At 38.5% G+C, this 14,762-nt stretch overlaps 1 protein-coding gene across 3 annotated transcripts in view; it reads right to left on the reverse strand.

Annotated features, from left to right (window-relative positions):
• The window catches only part of MRRF (mitochondrial ribosome recycling factor), a 66,297-nt gene that overhangs the window by 44,122 nt on the left and 7,413 nt on the right, over positions 1-14,762 (reverse strand). For all 3 annotated transcript variants that reach the window (XM_037851337.1, XM_037851339.1, XM_037851338.1), the window contains 2 exons: positions 6,599-6,754; positions 2,475-2,593 (listed from right to left, as the gene is read on the reverse strand). In XM_037851337.1, the coding sequence (XP_037707265.1) occupies positions 2,475-2,593; positions 6,599-6,754 (275 nt within the window). The remainder of the gene's footprint in view (positions 1-2,474; positions 2,594-6,598; positions 6,755-14,762) is intronic.

Consider the following 14,762-nt stretch of genomic DNA (forward strand, 5'->3'; position numbering starts at 1 on the left):
AGGATCTAAATTTTCTACACAGTACAACTCTACAGTCGATTTATTCAAACACCACAATTGCATGGAACTTTGAATAGGAAGTGAGATACGGTAGGTTAGTATAGGCTGGAGTGAAATAGTGACACATCCCAGAGTAATTTGGGCAGATAATAAAAAATATATTTACAGCCTCCCCCTCCCCAGCCCCGAGGATCTGGGGGAAGGTGTGGATGTGTTAGACATTCTCACCTGGACTGGTGTTGATGTTGTCACAAACACTGGGACTGGCAGTTTGATGTGCTGAGCCCTCGATCATGGGACTTGCCCTTATGAAGCTCATTACCACAAAGGAGAGTCTAAACTTGCATGTAATGGTGCCTAAGGGTCTCCCCCTGAGTACCTCTTTGTTCCTCAGATGTGGCCCTCTCTCTCTCTAACTGAGCCATCTTGACAGGTGAACTCGCTGCCCTCCCCGCTACATGGGACCCGACTCCCAGGGGTGTAAATCTCCCTGGCAATGCAGAATATGACTCCTGGGGATGAATGTGGACCCGGCGTCGTGGGACTGAGAGTATCTTCTTGAGCAAAAGGGGGATGCAAAATGAGATGAAATGGTTTCAGTGGCTGAGAGATTTCAAATGGAGTCGAGAGGTCACGCTGGTGGACATTCTTATGCACTATACAGATAACACCTCTTAGGTTTTAATGTATTAGAATAGCTAGAAGTAAATACCTGAAACTACCAAACTCCAACCCAGCAGTCTGGACTCCTGAAGACAATTATATAATAATGTAGATTACAAGGGGTGACAGTGTGATTGTGAAGACCTTGTGGATCACGCCCCCTTTATCTAGTGTATGGATGAGTAGAAAAATAGGGATAAAAACTAAAGGACAAATGGGGTGGGATGGGGGGATGATTCGGGTGTTCTTTTTTCACTTTTATTTTTTATTCTTGTTCTGGTTCTTTCTGATGTAAGGAAAATGTTCAGAGATAGATTGTGGTGATGAACGCATAACTATGTTATCATACTGTGGACAGTGGACTGTATACCATGGATGATTGTATGGTGTGTGAATGTATTTCAATAAAACTGAATTTAATATAAATAAATAAATAAATAAATAAATAAATGTACTTTTAAATTTGTCACTTCTCTGCATATATATTTCAAAATAAAAATTTTTTTAAAATGTATAATTATTAATAGTGATGAGTGCTGTAAAATAGCGAATTGTGCTGTAAAAGAAAACTTAGTGTGGGGGAATAATTTAGATTGGGGAGATTAGGGAAGATTTCTCTGATAAAGTGACATTTAAGCTGTGAATCCGAAATGTAAGTAGCAATTAGCCAGGTAAATTAAAGTATGGAAATGATATGATCCAAAATACATTTTTAAAAACTCACTCATGGAAAATGAAATATGGGTGTGGTGAGTACAAGCCCCACAAGTTTGCCTGGCACATTAGCTATAAGAGACCTCAAACTGGAAGCAGTCTGTTCACAGCAAGGGTTTTTCCCTTTCTCATATCTCTAATCCAGTTTGTCAAATCCAGCAGAATCAACTCAGGTCTATGTCTTTGGGACGGAACTACTAAAACAATCAGAACAAGAAGGGATGTCAGGTTTCTATCACCTGTGTTAACAGATGAGGAAATAGAGGACCAAGAATGAAGCAACTTGTGGAAGGTCGGTGAGTTGGTGGTAAAGACGTGACCACACCCAGTCCTCTAGGACTCCAAACGTAGGCCAATTCCTACTGGACCAATAAAGAAAAGCCCAATTATCTTCCTCAACTAAACTTAGAACTTTAAAAGCTCAAGGTGGCAATGATCTAATACAACCCACCTGCAGCCTTGGAAGCAATGCATTCTATGTGTTAGTCTGCAATAGTCAGTACAGTTTGAAAGGAATGTAAATTTCTAGAGGGACTGCTCCAAATACTAATGCAGAGGTTACAAACTGGTGGCCCCAGGGCTATATCTGGACCTTCACTAGGTTTTGTTTATCTCACAGTCTTAAGAAGAAAAAAAAAAAAGTGAATTTTTTAATCAACATTTAACAAACAAAAATCTTTTCTGGAAATAAAAATCGCAAGGTCTGATAACAATGATTACCAGGCCTACATTTCTACCTGGCAACGATCAGTAGGAGCTGAGTAGAGGCCGCTCCCTTCAGACAAGGAACAGGCTTTCGGCTTACCAACAGCCCAGTCTCACATTGGCCAAGTGACAATCACTGCATCTTCGTTCTTGTTTTTCTTAGAAGGGGCCTATTACAGTATTCAACTTACTTGTCTGGCCCCTATAGCACCTGAGTTAAACAGAAAAGGAATTTAGAAACAGGGAGAGCTTTTCCTTATCCTTAAGTTCCCTTTACTGTGCCTCCTCTCTCGTTTTATCCAAGCTGGAAGAAACACCTCCTCCTGATCTGATCCAGCTCTCTCCATTCCAAGAGTCCTTTGGAAGGGACCCTTTCAGTCAAGCCACCTCACCTCTGGGAAGCTGGCCATGTTAACCAAAATCAGCTGTGGCGACTTCATGGAGATCTGGCCAATCTGGTTTAAAGCAAGCTTCCCATCAGCAGTTACCACAGTGATATGATCAAGGGATCCTAAAAGACAAAGAATAGGGTCTTAAAATTCTGAGGGATCTTGGTAGCTCACATCTAAGTCTACCTAATTCAGATTTGACACATTTAGGGATCCTTTATCAATATGTCATGACCATTCAAGGGACTTTCATAGCCAGCAGCAGTATCATGTGATGGAAAGAGTCCTGAAATGTTAACAAAACTAGGTTGGAATTCCTTATCAGCAACTGTCCTGGTCTGCCTGGGCCTGAGGAGTTTCCTGGGTATTAGGACTTCCATGCTAAAAGTGGGAAGAGGTGGTTACTTCTTCAGCAACTTTACCATTCACTACCTAAAAGTCAGGCAAATTTCTTATCCTCTCTGTGGGCTTGTTTCCAACTCAGTCAAAAAATAATTACCTTACAGGATTAAAGTGAGGATTATAGCTAAAAGACACAAACAACAAGGTTTATAAAAGGCAAAAGTGAGCACAGAAAAAAGGTACCACTTATTACCTCCTTTAGTTCTTACAACCACCCTGTAACATTGTAGTACAATTTCCATTTTATAGATGTGAAAAATAAGGCTTGAGGAGATTAAATTTTCTGGCCCCAGATCCCACATAGAACTAACAAAACAATCAAGAGCCAAGACCCAAACTTAGTGTACTTAATTCTAATTCCAAATAAGGCTCTTTTCCTTTTGCCAACGAACTCAAAATTGGCTGTACATCAGAATCACTGGAGAGCTTTTAAATACAGATTCCTGGGCCCTTCCCAAGAGGTCCAGATTCTGTGGGGACTTGGGATCCTGTGACTTTTGGGAGCCTATAATTTTTTCTTTAGGTTCACCACAGGATTTTGACACACAGGTTTGGAACCACTCCACCATACTACTTGATTTTGGTGCTCAGATTCCCTTCAGAAATGCACATCGTTTAAATGAAAAAAGTGGGGGAAAAAAAAACCACAAACTATTAACACTTCACTATTATCCTGGATCTCATCTTCTTCCACATTTGCACTCTGGAAAACCCTGGGAAAATTTTTCAGAAACCCAAGAAACAAGCAAATATAGCCACAGTTACAGAGAGAAATGGGGAACTATTCAAATTTCTAGATAACCTATGCAAACGAAAACTAAAAGAAAAACTTTACCATTTATACTAGGAACCAATGCATAGATGGGATGGGCCATTTCAAGACACAAAGAGAAAGGTGGGGAATGGGGTTTTTGAACAAATTGGAGTTGTTCCAGCAAATTGTTGTTACAATAATGCAGTACCACATTATGGACCAAAATCTAATTTGAAGTACTGATCAAATTCAAAGTTATCAGAAGAGAGAAGGCTGTGGACACCACTAGTTTCGATCTGGAAAAATCTAGGAGGTATAATGGTTAGTCTCCACAATTCTGAAGACTAATAACCTGAGTTCAAATACCAACTCTGCCATATCCTGACTGTGTGAACCCAGGCAGATCTCTTCACCTTTCTGGGACTCCATTTCCTCATCTGTAAATGGGACACAAAAACCGTACATATCCAATTGGGTTGTTATGAGGATTAAATGAAACAGTGTCTTCTCGTATACAAGTGTCCACTAGATGGTAACTATTATTTTTTCCTTCTTGCCATTCTCCCATATTTTAACCAAACTAATCTACTTACAATTTTGTTAATACACTCTTCTCTCTTGCCTCAAGACCCTTGAATGTATTTTTTCCTTCTACTGAATATCCCCCACTCTGCTCAAATAACTCCTCCTCACACTTTAACAATCAGCTATAATGGCATCTAATCTCGGAAATCTTGTGCAACCTTATACGCTGTGTTAAAATCCCTCTTATATGCTCCCAAACATCATGTACACACTATTATAACAATGATTATAGCCAATATTAATTAGGCACCTCTTACGAGCCAAACATTGTGCTACATGCTTTCTATAATTTACTTGCTTTCATAATCACAATAACCCTATGAGATATTTATTATTATTTCTGCCATTTTACAGATAAGGAAATTGAGGCACAAAGAATAACTTGTCCAAGGTCATAACAGCTGTTTGTAACGAAGCTTGAATTCTAACCCAGGTCTAGCTGACTCCAAAGCCATGGTCTTCAATATTCTGCTTTGCTGTATGATTTCAGGCATGTTGGCTTACTTGTCTGTCCCTTTATATTAGGCTCTAGGCTCCTGGAAGATGGAGACAATGTCTTTCCTCTCTGTATCCCACAGCACCTATTACAGTTATCAGCACAGAACAAGTTCTCAATAATGCTTTGATGAATGAATGAATGAACAGATGGGATGGGAGAGAGAGCAAGAACGAAACAAATAAACCCACGTCTTAGAGAACTGTTAAAAGGAGTCAACTAGCTTGGAGACACAAATTGCTAGTAGAGAGATGGAGGTGTAAGAGGAAAAGTGCCTAATGGTTCAGATGGTAATGAAAGGTGATTAAGAAGAAGCTGGCAAAAAAGAGACTGGCTAAATTCAGCCTGTTTGACCCAGTCTCTTCATGACCCCCAAGTTCTCCATAAAATGTTACACAAACATAACTCTGAAAAGAAAGAAGCAAAGAGGAAATACCAGTGGAGTCCTTTTGAAAACGGATCTTACTTCAGTCTTCCTGATTTGCCTTAATATCCTTTGCCACAGAAGCCCCAACATGGGCTTTTCAGTATGCAATTGTGGTTGTTCCCATTCCCTAAATTCATATCGACATAATGCATCAAATCTTTTTCCCTCAATCTGTCCCCAGTGAGAATCTCCCTCAGCCTCATTCTTGCCCCTCATTTTCTGAGGTTAACATTTAACAAATTACACTCCCAACCTCTTTCCAGGCCCATCATCTTTTTAAGTTCAACAAGAGTGGAGCTTGCTGGCTAATTTTAAGTATCACATTTCTCCCTGAGCTCCTCTCAAACTGCTCTCTGGTTTTGGCTGCAGAATGTTAACAGGCCTGAAAGCACAGGGGAGAGAGAGCACTTTATCAGTTTCATACCTAAAATAATAAGCAAGTTTAAAATAAACAGCTGGGAGAGATTGAATAGCACGATCTACTGTCAGCAAAAGCAGAAATGCCCTGGTCCAAAGGTTGACAAATGACGGGAACGGTCTTCTGGTTTCACATTGGCTCTCATCTCTGAACTCAGTATGTTTCCAATGGTGTTTATAAATGGAGCTGTATCCTTTTCACTTGATTTTCTTAAGAACAAGTTCATGAAGTATTTTCTAGTTTCCCTATGAACTATCCCAACAAAGATGACAGTTGGTGCAGCCCAAGCTCCCACAAACACCTTCATTGGGGTTCCAGGCTTGATTCTAGGATGATGACAATTTCCAAAAGGCCAATTTAACAGCAATTGGATTTTTCCTGCCTGCCTGCACCATTAGCTGACAACTTACTTCTCCATCACATCTGCAAACAGTTCTCCTAGACAGTTCTGACATTTCCCACTTAGAAAATCCACTTTCAGGAAGTTATTAACCCAAACGGAATCCTCCTGGTCAAGCTCAGGCATACAGAAATGCCTCAGTTGGGCAAGCCATTTGGTTTCCAGTAAGGAATAAGAGATGTCAAACAGGAGAAATTGGAAAAGTCAGACCAAAGATACCAATTATTGTGAGACTAAATATCTAGATGTGTTTATAGTATAGTCATAACAATAGTTTCCATTTTTTGAGAGTATAATTCCATGAAAGTAAAAACCATGCCTATTTTTCTTCACTACTGTTCATTAGTACAATGCCTAGTTCACAGTAGACAAATATTTGTCGAATTAATAAATAATGGAGCGTTAACTATGAGCCAGGCAATGTGCTAGACCCATTATATATGTTACCTCATTTAATTTAATACCCACCCAAAGATATAGGATTTGTATCCCTATTTTTAGACAAGGAAATAGAGATCAGAAAAGTAAAATAACTGCCTATGACCACCACTTAGTAAGTTACAAAGCTGGGATTAAAACCCAGCTCTGCCAAAGTGATGCTTTTTCCACTAATCCCCTCCCCCAAATGGTGGTTCAATCACTAACCTGGCGAAGTCCTTATATTGAGAGTCTTGTTGAAATTATCATTGAGGGCTTCCATCACAGACTTCATTTCTTCATCTACCTCTTCCAAGTTGATTATCTCCTCAACCAAGGCAGTATTAATATTCACTCTGGTTTGAGACTGTCCTTTTCCTTTGGCTAGAAAGTCGACATTCAGTGAATAAACGGACAGCAAAGTAAACAGAGACAATAAGTAATTAGTTATGAAGTGTCTACTACTTGCAGGGCAAAGTGTCAAGTGCTAGGAAAATATAAATTATTATTACTGCCCTAACAAAGCGCGTACACTCAATGAGTGTCAACTAGGTACCAAGCATTATGCTAAATACTTCCTCAGCTATTAGTGAGAGCACAGGCTTTATAATCAGACACCCATGTTTAAATCCTGCCTATGAGGCATAGTAGCTTTATGACCTTGGACAAGTTACTCTGCCTTCCTGAGTATCACGTTCCCTACCTGTCAGGTTCCCTGCCTATAAAACAGGGATAAAAATTACTACTTTGCAAGATTGCTACAGGATACAAATTAAGTGATTCAAATATCCAAATGTCAGGTAGTCCATAAGTGAATTAATTCCTTGTTTTTCAGAAAAATAAACAGAGGGAAAAAAGGTAAAGTGACTTGTCTAATGTCACGAAGTCAGAAAATAGTAAAGTCAGGATGTGGTCTCAGATCTGCCTAGTTTTAAACCCATGAACTTTCCACTCAACATTCTCCATAAAATCTAATTGGAGAGACAGGAAATAAATTAATACACTTAAAAGTGAATACCAAGAAGGATATGCAAAGTATGTGATGAGTGGTACTGGTTTAGAGACATTAAATACTGCCAGTGGTAGTGACAATGGCTTATATTTTGGAATATCAACAGCACTGTGAGCTGAATAAAATAAAAACAGGTTTAAATAATCATAGTGATTTTCCACATACATTCTATAACATGTATATACATAGATCACACTCATGGGTAACACAATATTCTTGTACTTCTTTATGGGGATGTGGAGGAAGAAAAGTAACTATCGAAATAATATTACCTCATACTTGTTTATTCGTTGAACATGCAATAAACATTTATTGAGATTTAACAAACTTAACTGAATGAACATCTGCAACGAGTTTGTGATATTTGTATAGAATATTTGCAATGCATTTTCAAGTACGTTCTTTTACCTGATACTCAAGACAGCTTTCTGAGGTAGGAAGAATAAGGATTATTGACCCCATTGTACAGATGAGAAATAAGAAGCACAAGCCATTTAAACTTTTCCCCCAAACTGATGAACTAGTAAACAGCAGAGCTTTTTTTTTTTTTGCAATTTGATTGATATAATCATGTAACATACAATCCTCCAAAGCATACAGTGTTTCACAGTATCGTCAATAGTTGTGCTTTCATCACCACAATCAAACTTTGAACATTTTCATTACTCCAAAAACTAAAATAAATATCAAAATAAAAAAGAACATCCAAAACATCCCATTCCCCTCCTCCTCCCATTGTTCATTTACTTTTTTTAATACAGTTTAATTGAGATATATTCACCCACCCTACAGTCATCCAGTGTACAGTCATTAACAGCACTATCATACAGTTGTGTGTTCATCACCAGAATCAATTTTTGAACCTTTTCCTTTCTCCAAAATAAAAACAGAAGCAAAAAAGAACCCCTCTTTCCATCCCCTCCATCCCACCCTATTCTTCATCTAATTTTTGTCCCCATTTTTCCACTCATCTGTTCATCCATGCGCTGGATAAAGGGAGTGGAAGCCACAAGGTCTTCACATTCACACAATGCAATCTACATAGTTATACAGTTGTCTTCAAGAATCAAGGTCACTGAGATGCAGTTTGACAGCTTCAGGTATTTCCCTCTAACCATTCTAACATACTAAAGACTAAAAGGTGATATCTATACAGCACATAAGAATACCCTCCAGAGTGACCTCTTGACTCCATTTGAAATCTCTCAGCCACTGGAACCTTATTTGGTTTCATCTTTCTTCTACCTTTTCATCAAGAAGATCCTCTCATTTCTGCAGTGCTGGGTCCAGGCTCATCTCCAGGAGTCATTTCCCATGTTGCCAGGGGGATTCATACCCCTGGGAGTCACGTCCCATGTAGAGGGGAGGGTAGTGAGTTCACCTGCCCAGTGGGCTTAGAGAGGGGCGGGGGCACATCTGAGCAACAAAGAGGCTCTCTGGGGGGGGACTCCTAGGCACAACTGTACGTGGGCTTAGCCTCTCCCTTGCAGCAACTAGTCTCACAGGGGAAAGCCCCTGATCGAGGGCTCGACCCATTAAACTGGCAGTCCTCAATGTTTGCGGGAAAATCAGCAATATAGCCCAAGTGGGTAAATCCAACACTTCCACATTTTTCCCCAGCTCCTCGGTGGGGGACCCGCAAATACACTTATAGTCTCTGCCCATATCACTCTGGGATGTGTCAGGATTTCACCCCAGCCTGTAGAAACTCACCAAATCTCACTTCCCATTCAATGCTCCTTGCACCTATGGTGTTCAGACAAACTGATCATACAAGTTAAATTATCTAGTGTGCTACAGAAAATATAGATCCTGCACCAGGTAAACATCTCCTCCCTTGGTCTCAAACATAAGTTGTAGTTTAAAAACCAGTATCGTCCTTTACCCTTGGACCTTATTTGCCTTAGTTCTAACCACAGAGTGAGTTTTTAAAAATATTTATCTGCTTGTGTTGCCCTCCTTCTTGAAACTCAATTACTCTCTTTGGTTAACAAGCCAATGGCTTAGAATTTTTCAGAACTGATGAAAGACATGAAACTTCAGATTCAGAAACACAAGTTTCAAATGATAAAAAAAAACTAAATCCACACCTACACATCTTGTGAATTCAGAAAACCAAGGGCAAAGAAATCCTGAAAACAACCAAACAGAAAAGAACAAATTATCAACAATGGATCAAAATTTAGAATAACGGTACACTTTTCAAGCACAACAACAGAAGCAAAAAACAATGGATCTAATATCTTCAAAATACTCACAGGGAGGGAAAAAGAGCCAAAATATAATTCTTTACCTCACTGAACTACTGTTTAATAGTGAATGTGAGATAACGTTATTTTCAGAAAAACAGAAATTAACAAGTCTTTGGCTGTATATATACTAACGAATGTACTTCAGGAAGGAAACTGTCCAAAGAATAACAGGGTTTCAAACAAGAGGGCGACAGAAGCAGATAAATGTTTTGGAAAAAACAAATCACTCTGCTGTTTACTTGTTGGATACTTTGGGCAAAACATTTAAATGGCTTGTGCCTCATATTTTACATCTGTACAATGAGGTTAACAATAATAATCCCTCTTCATCTACCTCAGAGAGCTGTCTTGAGGATCAACCCAGAAGGAAGGAATGAAAAGAAGCAATAGAGAGCAAAAAACTGGCAAACATGGTAAATTTAAACACACATTAACAAGCACTGGCTATACAGAACAACATTAATGAGAAAGTCTAACTTGGGAAAGTTAAAAACAAGATGAAACTAAAACAATGAACAATAATCACAAATAAGAAAGAAAGGAGAAGATGATCAATGTAAAATCTTTCTAGGGTCCTCATACTGTTCAGGAAGACAGAGATACTAATAAACTTTAGACCTTAAAAATCAAGAACGCATGTTAAAAATTTGAAGTTATGCCCATCAATATTAAAATGGATAAATAGTGGTATATTCACACAATGAAATATTATACAGCCATGAGAAAGAATGATCTGCAACTACACAAATTTAATGAATCTCACAGAGCAAAGAGGCTACAGAATTCAAAAGCCTAGCTAACCCAAAACAAAATAAATAAATAAAATTATATTAAATTAAATGTAGATGGATTGGAAAGGGGAAAACAAAACTATCATTATTTGTAAGTAATATGACTGCCTAGTTAGAAAATCCAAAAGAATATACAAACATATAAAAACAATAGCACTACTTTGTCAAGGTTGCCAAATACAAGATCAATGTATAATAAATCAACTGTATTCCTATTCACCAGCAAATAATTTTAAAAGATATTTATAGCAATAAATCTTCTATAAGATAATACAGTAGAATGTATTCATGACCTTGAGACAGGGAAAATTTTCCTAAATAGGGAGGGAAAAAAAAAGCACTGACCATAAAGGAACAGATGATAAACTGAACTACATTAAAATTTAAAACTTCTGTTCTTAAAACACACCATAAAGGTTTGTATGGTGTGTGAATATATCTCAATAAAACTGCAATTGCAAAGGAGAGGCTAGGCCTCCCTGTAATTGTGCCTAAGAGCCTCCTCCCGAATGCCTCTTTGTTGCTCAGATGTGGCCCTCTCTCTCTAGCTAAGCCAACTTGAAAGGTGAAATCACTGCCCTCCCCCCTACGTGGGATCAGACACCCAGGGGAGTGAATCTCCCTGGCAACGTGGAATATGACTCCCGGGGAGGAATGTAGACCTGGCATCGTGGGACGGAGAACATCTTCTTGACCAAAAGGGGGATGTGAAAGGAAATGAAATAAGCTTCAGTGGCAGAGAGATTCCAAAAGGAGCTGAGAGGTCACTCTGGTGGGCACTCTTACGCACACTTTAGACAACCCTTTTTAGGTTCTAAAGAATTGGGGTAGCTGGTGGTGGATACCTGAAACTATCAAACTAGAACCCAGAACCCATGAATCTCGAAGACAGTTGTATAAAAATGTAGCTTATGAGGGGTGACAATGGGATTGGGAAAGCCATAAGGACCACACTCCACTTTGTCTAGTTTATGGATGGATGAGTAGAAAAATAGGGGAAGGAAACAAACAGACAAAGGTGCCCAGTGTTCTTTTTTACATCAATTGCTTTTTTTCACTCTAATTATTATTCTTGTTATTTTTGTGTGTGTGCTAATGAAGGTGTCAGGGATTGATTTAGGTGATGAATGTACAACTATGTAATGGTACTGTGAACAATCGAAAGTATGATTTGTTTTGTATGACGGCGTGGTATGTGAATATATCTCAATAAAATGAAGATAAAAAAACTGCATTAAAAAAAACAACACTATAAAGAGTGAAAAGGTAAGCTGCAGAGTGGGAGATAATAGCTGCAATATACATATATGACAGAAGCCTTGTATTTAGCACATATTAAAAACTCCTACAAATGAATTTTTTAAATAGGCCAAAGACTGGAAAGAGGATATTCAAAGAGCCAATAAGCATATGAAAAGTGCTCAATGTCATTATTCATCACGGTAATGAAAACTGAAACCACAATGAGCTACAATTACACACCCACTTAAGATGGACAATACCAAGTATTGGCAGGTATATGGAGCAAATAGAAAGCTAGAACACTTTTGGTAGGAGGGCAAATTGGCACAACCATTTTGGAGAACTGCTGTACTAAAACAGAACATAGGCATACCCTAAGACTCAGCAATCCCACCTCCTGGCATCTATGCAACAGAAATGTGTGCACATGTGCACCAAACACATACACAGGAATGTTCATAGAAGCATTATTTGTTTTAGTTCAAATTGGAAACAACCCAAACATCTATCAACTGTAGAATTGATACATAAATTGTGGTATTTTCATTCAGTTGAATACCATAAAGAAATAAAAATGCACAAACAATTGCAACATGCAACAACATGGACAAATCTCACAGGTAGATAACCAAAAAAAGCCAAACACAAACAAATTCATACTGAATTCAAAAAGGGCAAAACTAAAGTCAATACAGTAGGCTATCTTTTAGAGGGTGATATCTGAAAGGGACAAGAGGAAAGCTTCTGGAATACAAGTGATGTGCTATGTCCTGATCTGGATGATCGTTAACATGGTTATGTTCACTTGGTGAAAATTCACTAAGCCGTACACTTATGATTTGTGTATGCACATTTCTGTATATATATATTAGCTCAAAAAATTTACTTAAAAAATATACCATTTACAAAAGTGACAAAAACAATGATACCCAAGAAATAAATGTGATCAAAGAATTGTGAAAAGTCTTCTTTGAGAAAACTTGACAACAGGTTCATAAATTTCATATAGAAAAGCAAAAGGTCAATAAGAAGAAAAAGAAAAACTGTGTGTGTGGTGGGGGGTGAAGATTTGTCCCTCTAAATTCAAGACTATGACAGTAATTCAGGCAGTAAAGAACTTAATGCAGGGAGGATAAGTAGTCTTAACAAAATCAAGAGCTCAGAAACAAAGGCATATCTATATAAATAGATTTCACATATGACAGAAGGAGCATTACAAATCATGCAGTAAAGGATGGATTATTCAGTAAGTGTTAACACAACTTATTACCCATAAAAAAAGAAACAAAGAGTTAGATTCCCTACCTCACACCACATTCAGAATCAATTCCATATGGATTAAAAACCCAAATGTTAAGAGCAAAAATCTTTAAAACATTTTGAAGAAAATACAGAAGAATAGCTTTATGATTTGGGATATGGAAGAATTTCTTAAAGACATAAAAAGCACAAACTATAATGGTAAGACTAAAAAACTATGAAAAATTTATGTTCAAACAAAGATACCATAAACAAAGTGTTGTAGTTTCCTGAGTTGCTTAAGCAAATACCACAAAGTAGGGTGGGTTCATAATGGGAATTAATTAGTTCATGGTTTTTAGCCTAAGATAGAAGTCCAAATCAAAGGTGATGCTTTCTCCCCAAAGACTATGGCATCCTGGGGCTGGCTGCCAGTGATCTTTGGTCCTTAGCTTGTCACATGGCAAGGTACATGGCAGCTTCTCCTGGTTTCTCACTTCTCTTCCAAATTCCATTGATGTTCAGCTTCTGGCTGCTCCCTCAGTGGCTTTCTATCTGTCTGAATTTCATTCTGCTTATCAAGAACTCCAGTAATGGATTAAGACCCATCCTGACTGGGTTGGGCCACACCTTTAATGGAAGTAACTTCACTGAAAGGTTCTACTTATAGTGGGTTCCTACCCACAGGAATGGATTAAATTTAAGGAAGGACATATTTTTCTGGGGCACATACACATCCAAGCCACCACACAAAGTAACAAAGCAAAGCAGATACTCATAATACAATACAATCAACCAAGGACTGGCATCCATTATTAAGAAAGAAACCAACAAATCTAAAAGAAAAAAGTCAAACAACTGACTTGTTTTAGCATTTTTTAAATCAGAGAACTAGTAGGTTTACAGAAAACTCCTGTATAAAACACAGTTCCTAGAATGCAGGGGTATTGGCCTACCCCACCTCGGTGGTTGCTAACATGACCACAGACATAGGGAACTGGTGGTTTGATGGGTTGAGCCCTCTACCATAGGATTTACCCTTGGGAAGACAGTTGCTGCAAAGGAGAGGCTAGGCCTCCCTATAATTGTGCCTAAGAGCCTCCTCCTGTATGCCTCTTTGTAGCTCAGATGTGGCCCTCTCTCTCTAGCTAAGCCAACTTGAAAGGTGAAATCACTGCCCTTCCCCCTACATGGGATCAGACACCCAGGGGAGTGAATCTCCCTGGCAACGTGGAATATGACTCCCGGGGAGAAATGTAGACCCCGCATCGTGGGACGGAGAACATCTTCTTGACCAAAAGGGGGATGTGAAAGGAAATGAAATAAGCTTCAGTGGCAGAGAGATTCCAAAAGGAGCCGAGAGGTCACTCTGGTGGGCACTCTTACGCACACTTTAGACAACCCTTTTTAGGTTTAAAGAATTGGGGTAGCTGGTGGTGGATACCTGAAACTATCAAACTGCAACCCAGAACCCATGAATCTCGAAGACAATTGTATAAAAATGTAGCTTATGAGGGGTGACAATGGGATTGGGAAAGCCATAAGGACCACACTCCACTTTGTCTAGTTTATGGATGGATGAGTAGAAAAATAGGGGAAGGAAACAAACAAACAAACAGACAAAGGTACCCAGCGTTCTTTTTTACTTCAATTGCTCTTTTTCACTTTAATTATTATTCTTGTTATTTTTGTGTGTGTGCTAATGAAGGTGTCAGGGATTGATTTAGGTGATGAATGTACAACTATGTAATGGTACTGTGAACAATTGAATGTACGATTTGTTTTGTATGACTGCGTGGTATGTGAATATATCACAACAAAATGAAGATAAAAAAAGAAAACATACAAATAGGCAA

The sequence above is a fragment of the Choloepus didactylus genome, chromosome 10 (genome assembly GCF_015220235.1).
Source record: "Choloepus didactylus isolate mChoDid1 chromosome 10, mChoDid1.pri, whole genome shotgun sequence".
NCBI lineage: Eukaryota > Metazoa > Chordata > Mammalia > Pilosa > Megalonychidae > Choloepus > Choloepus didactylus.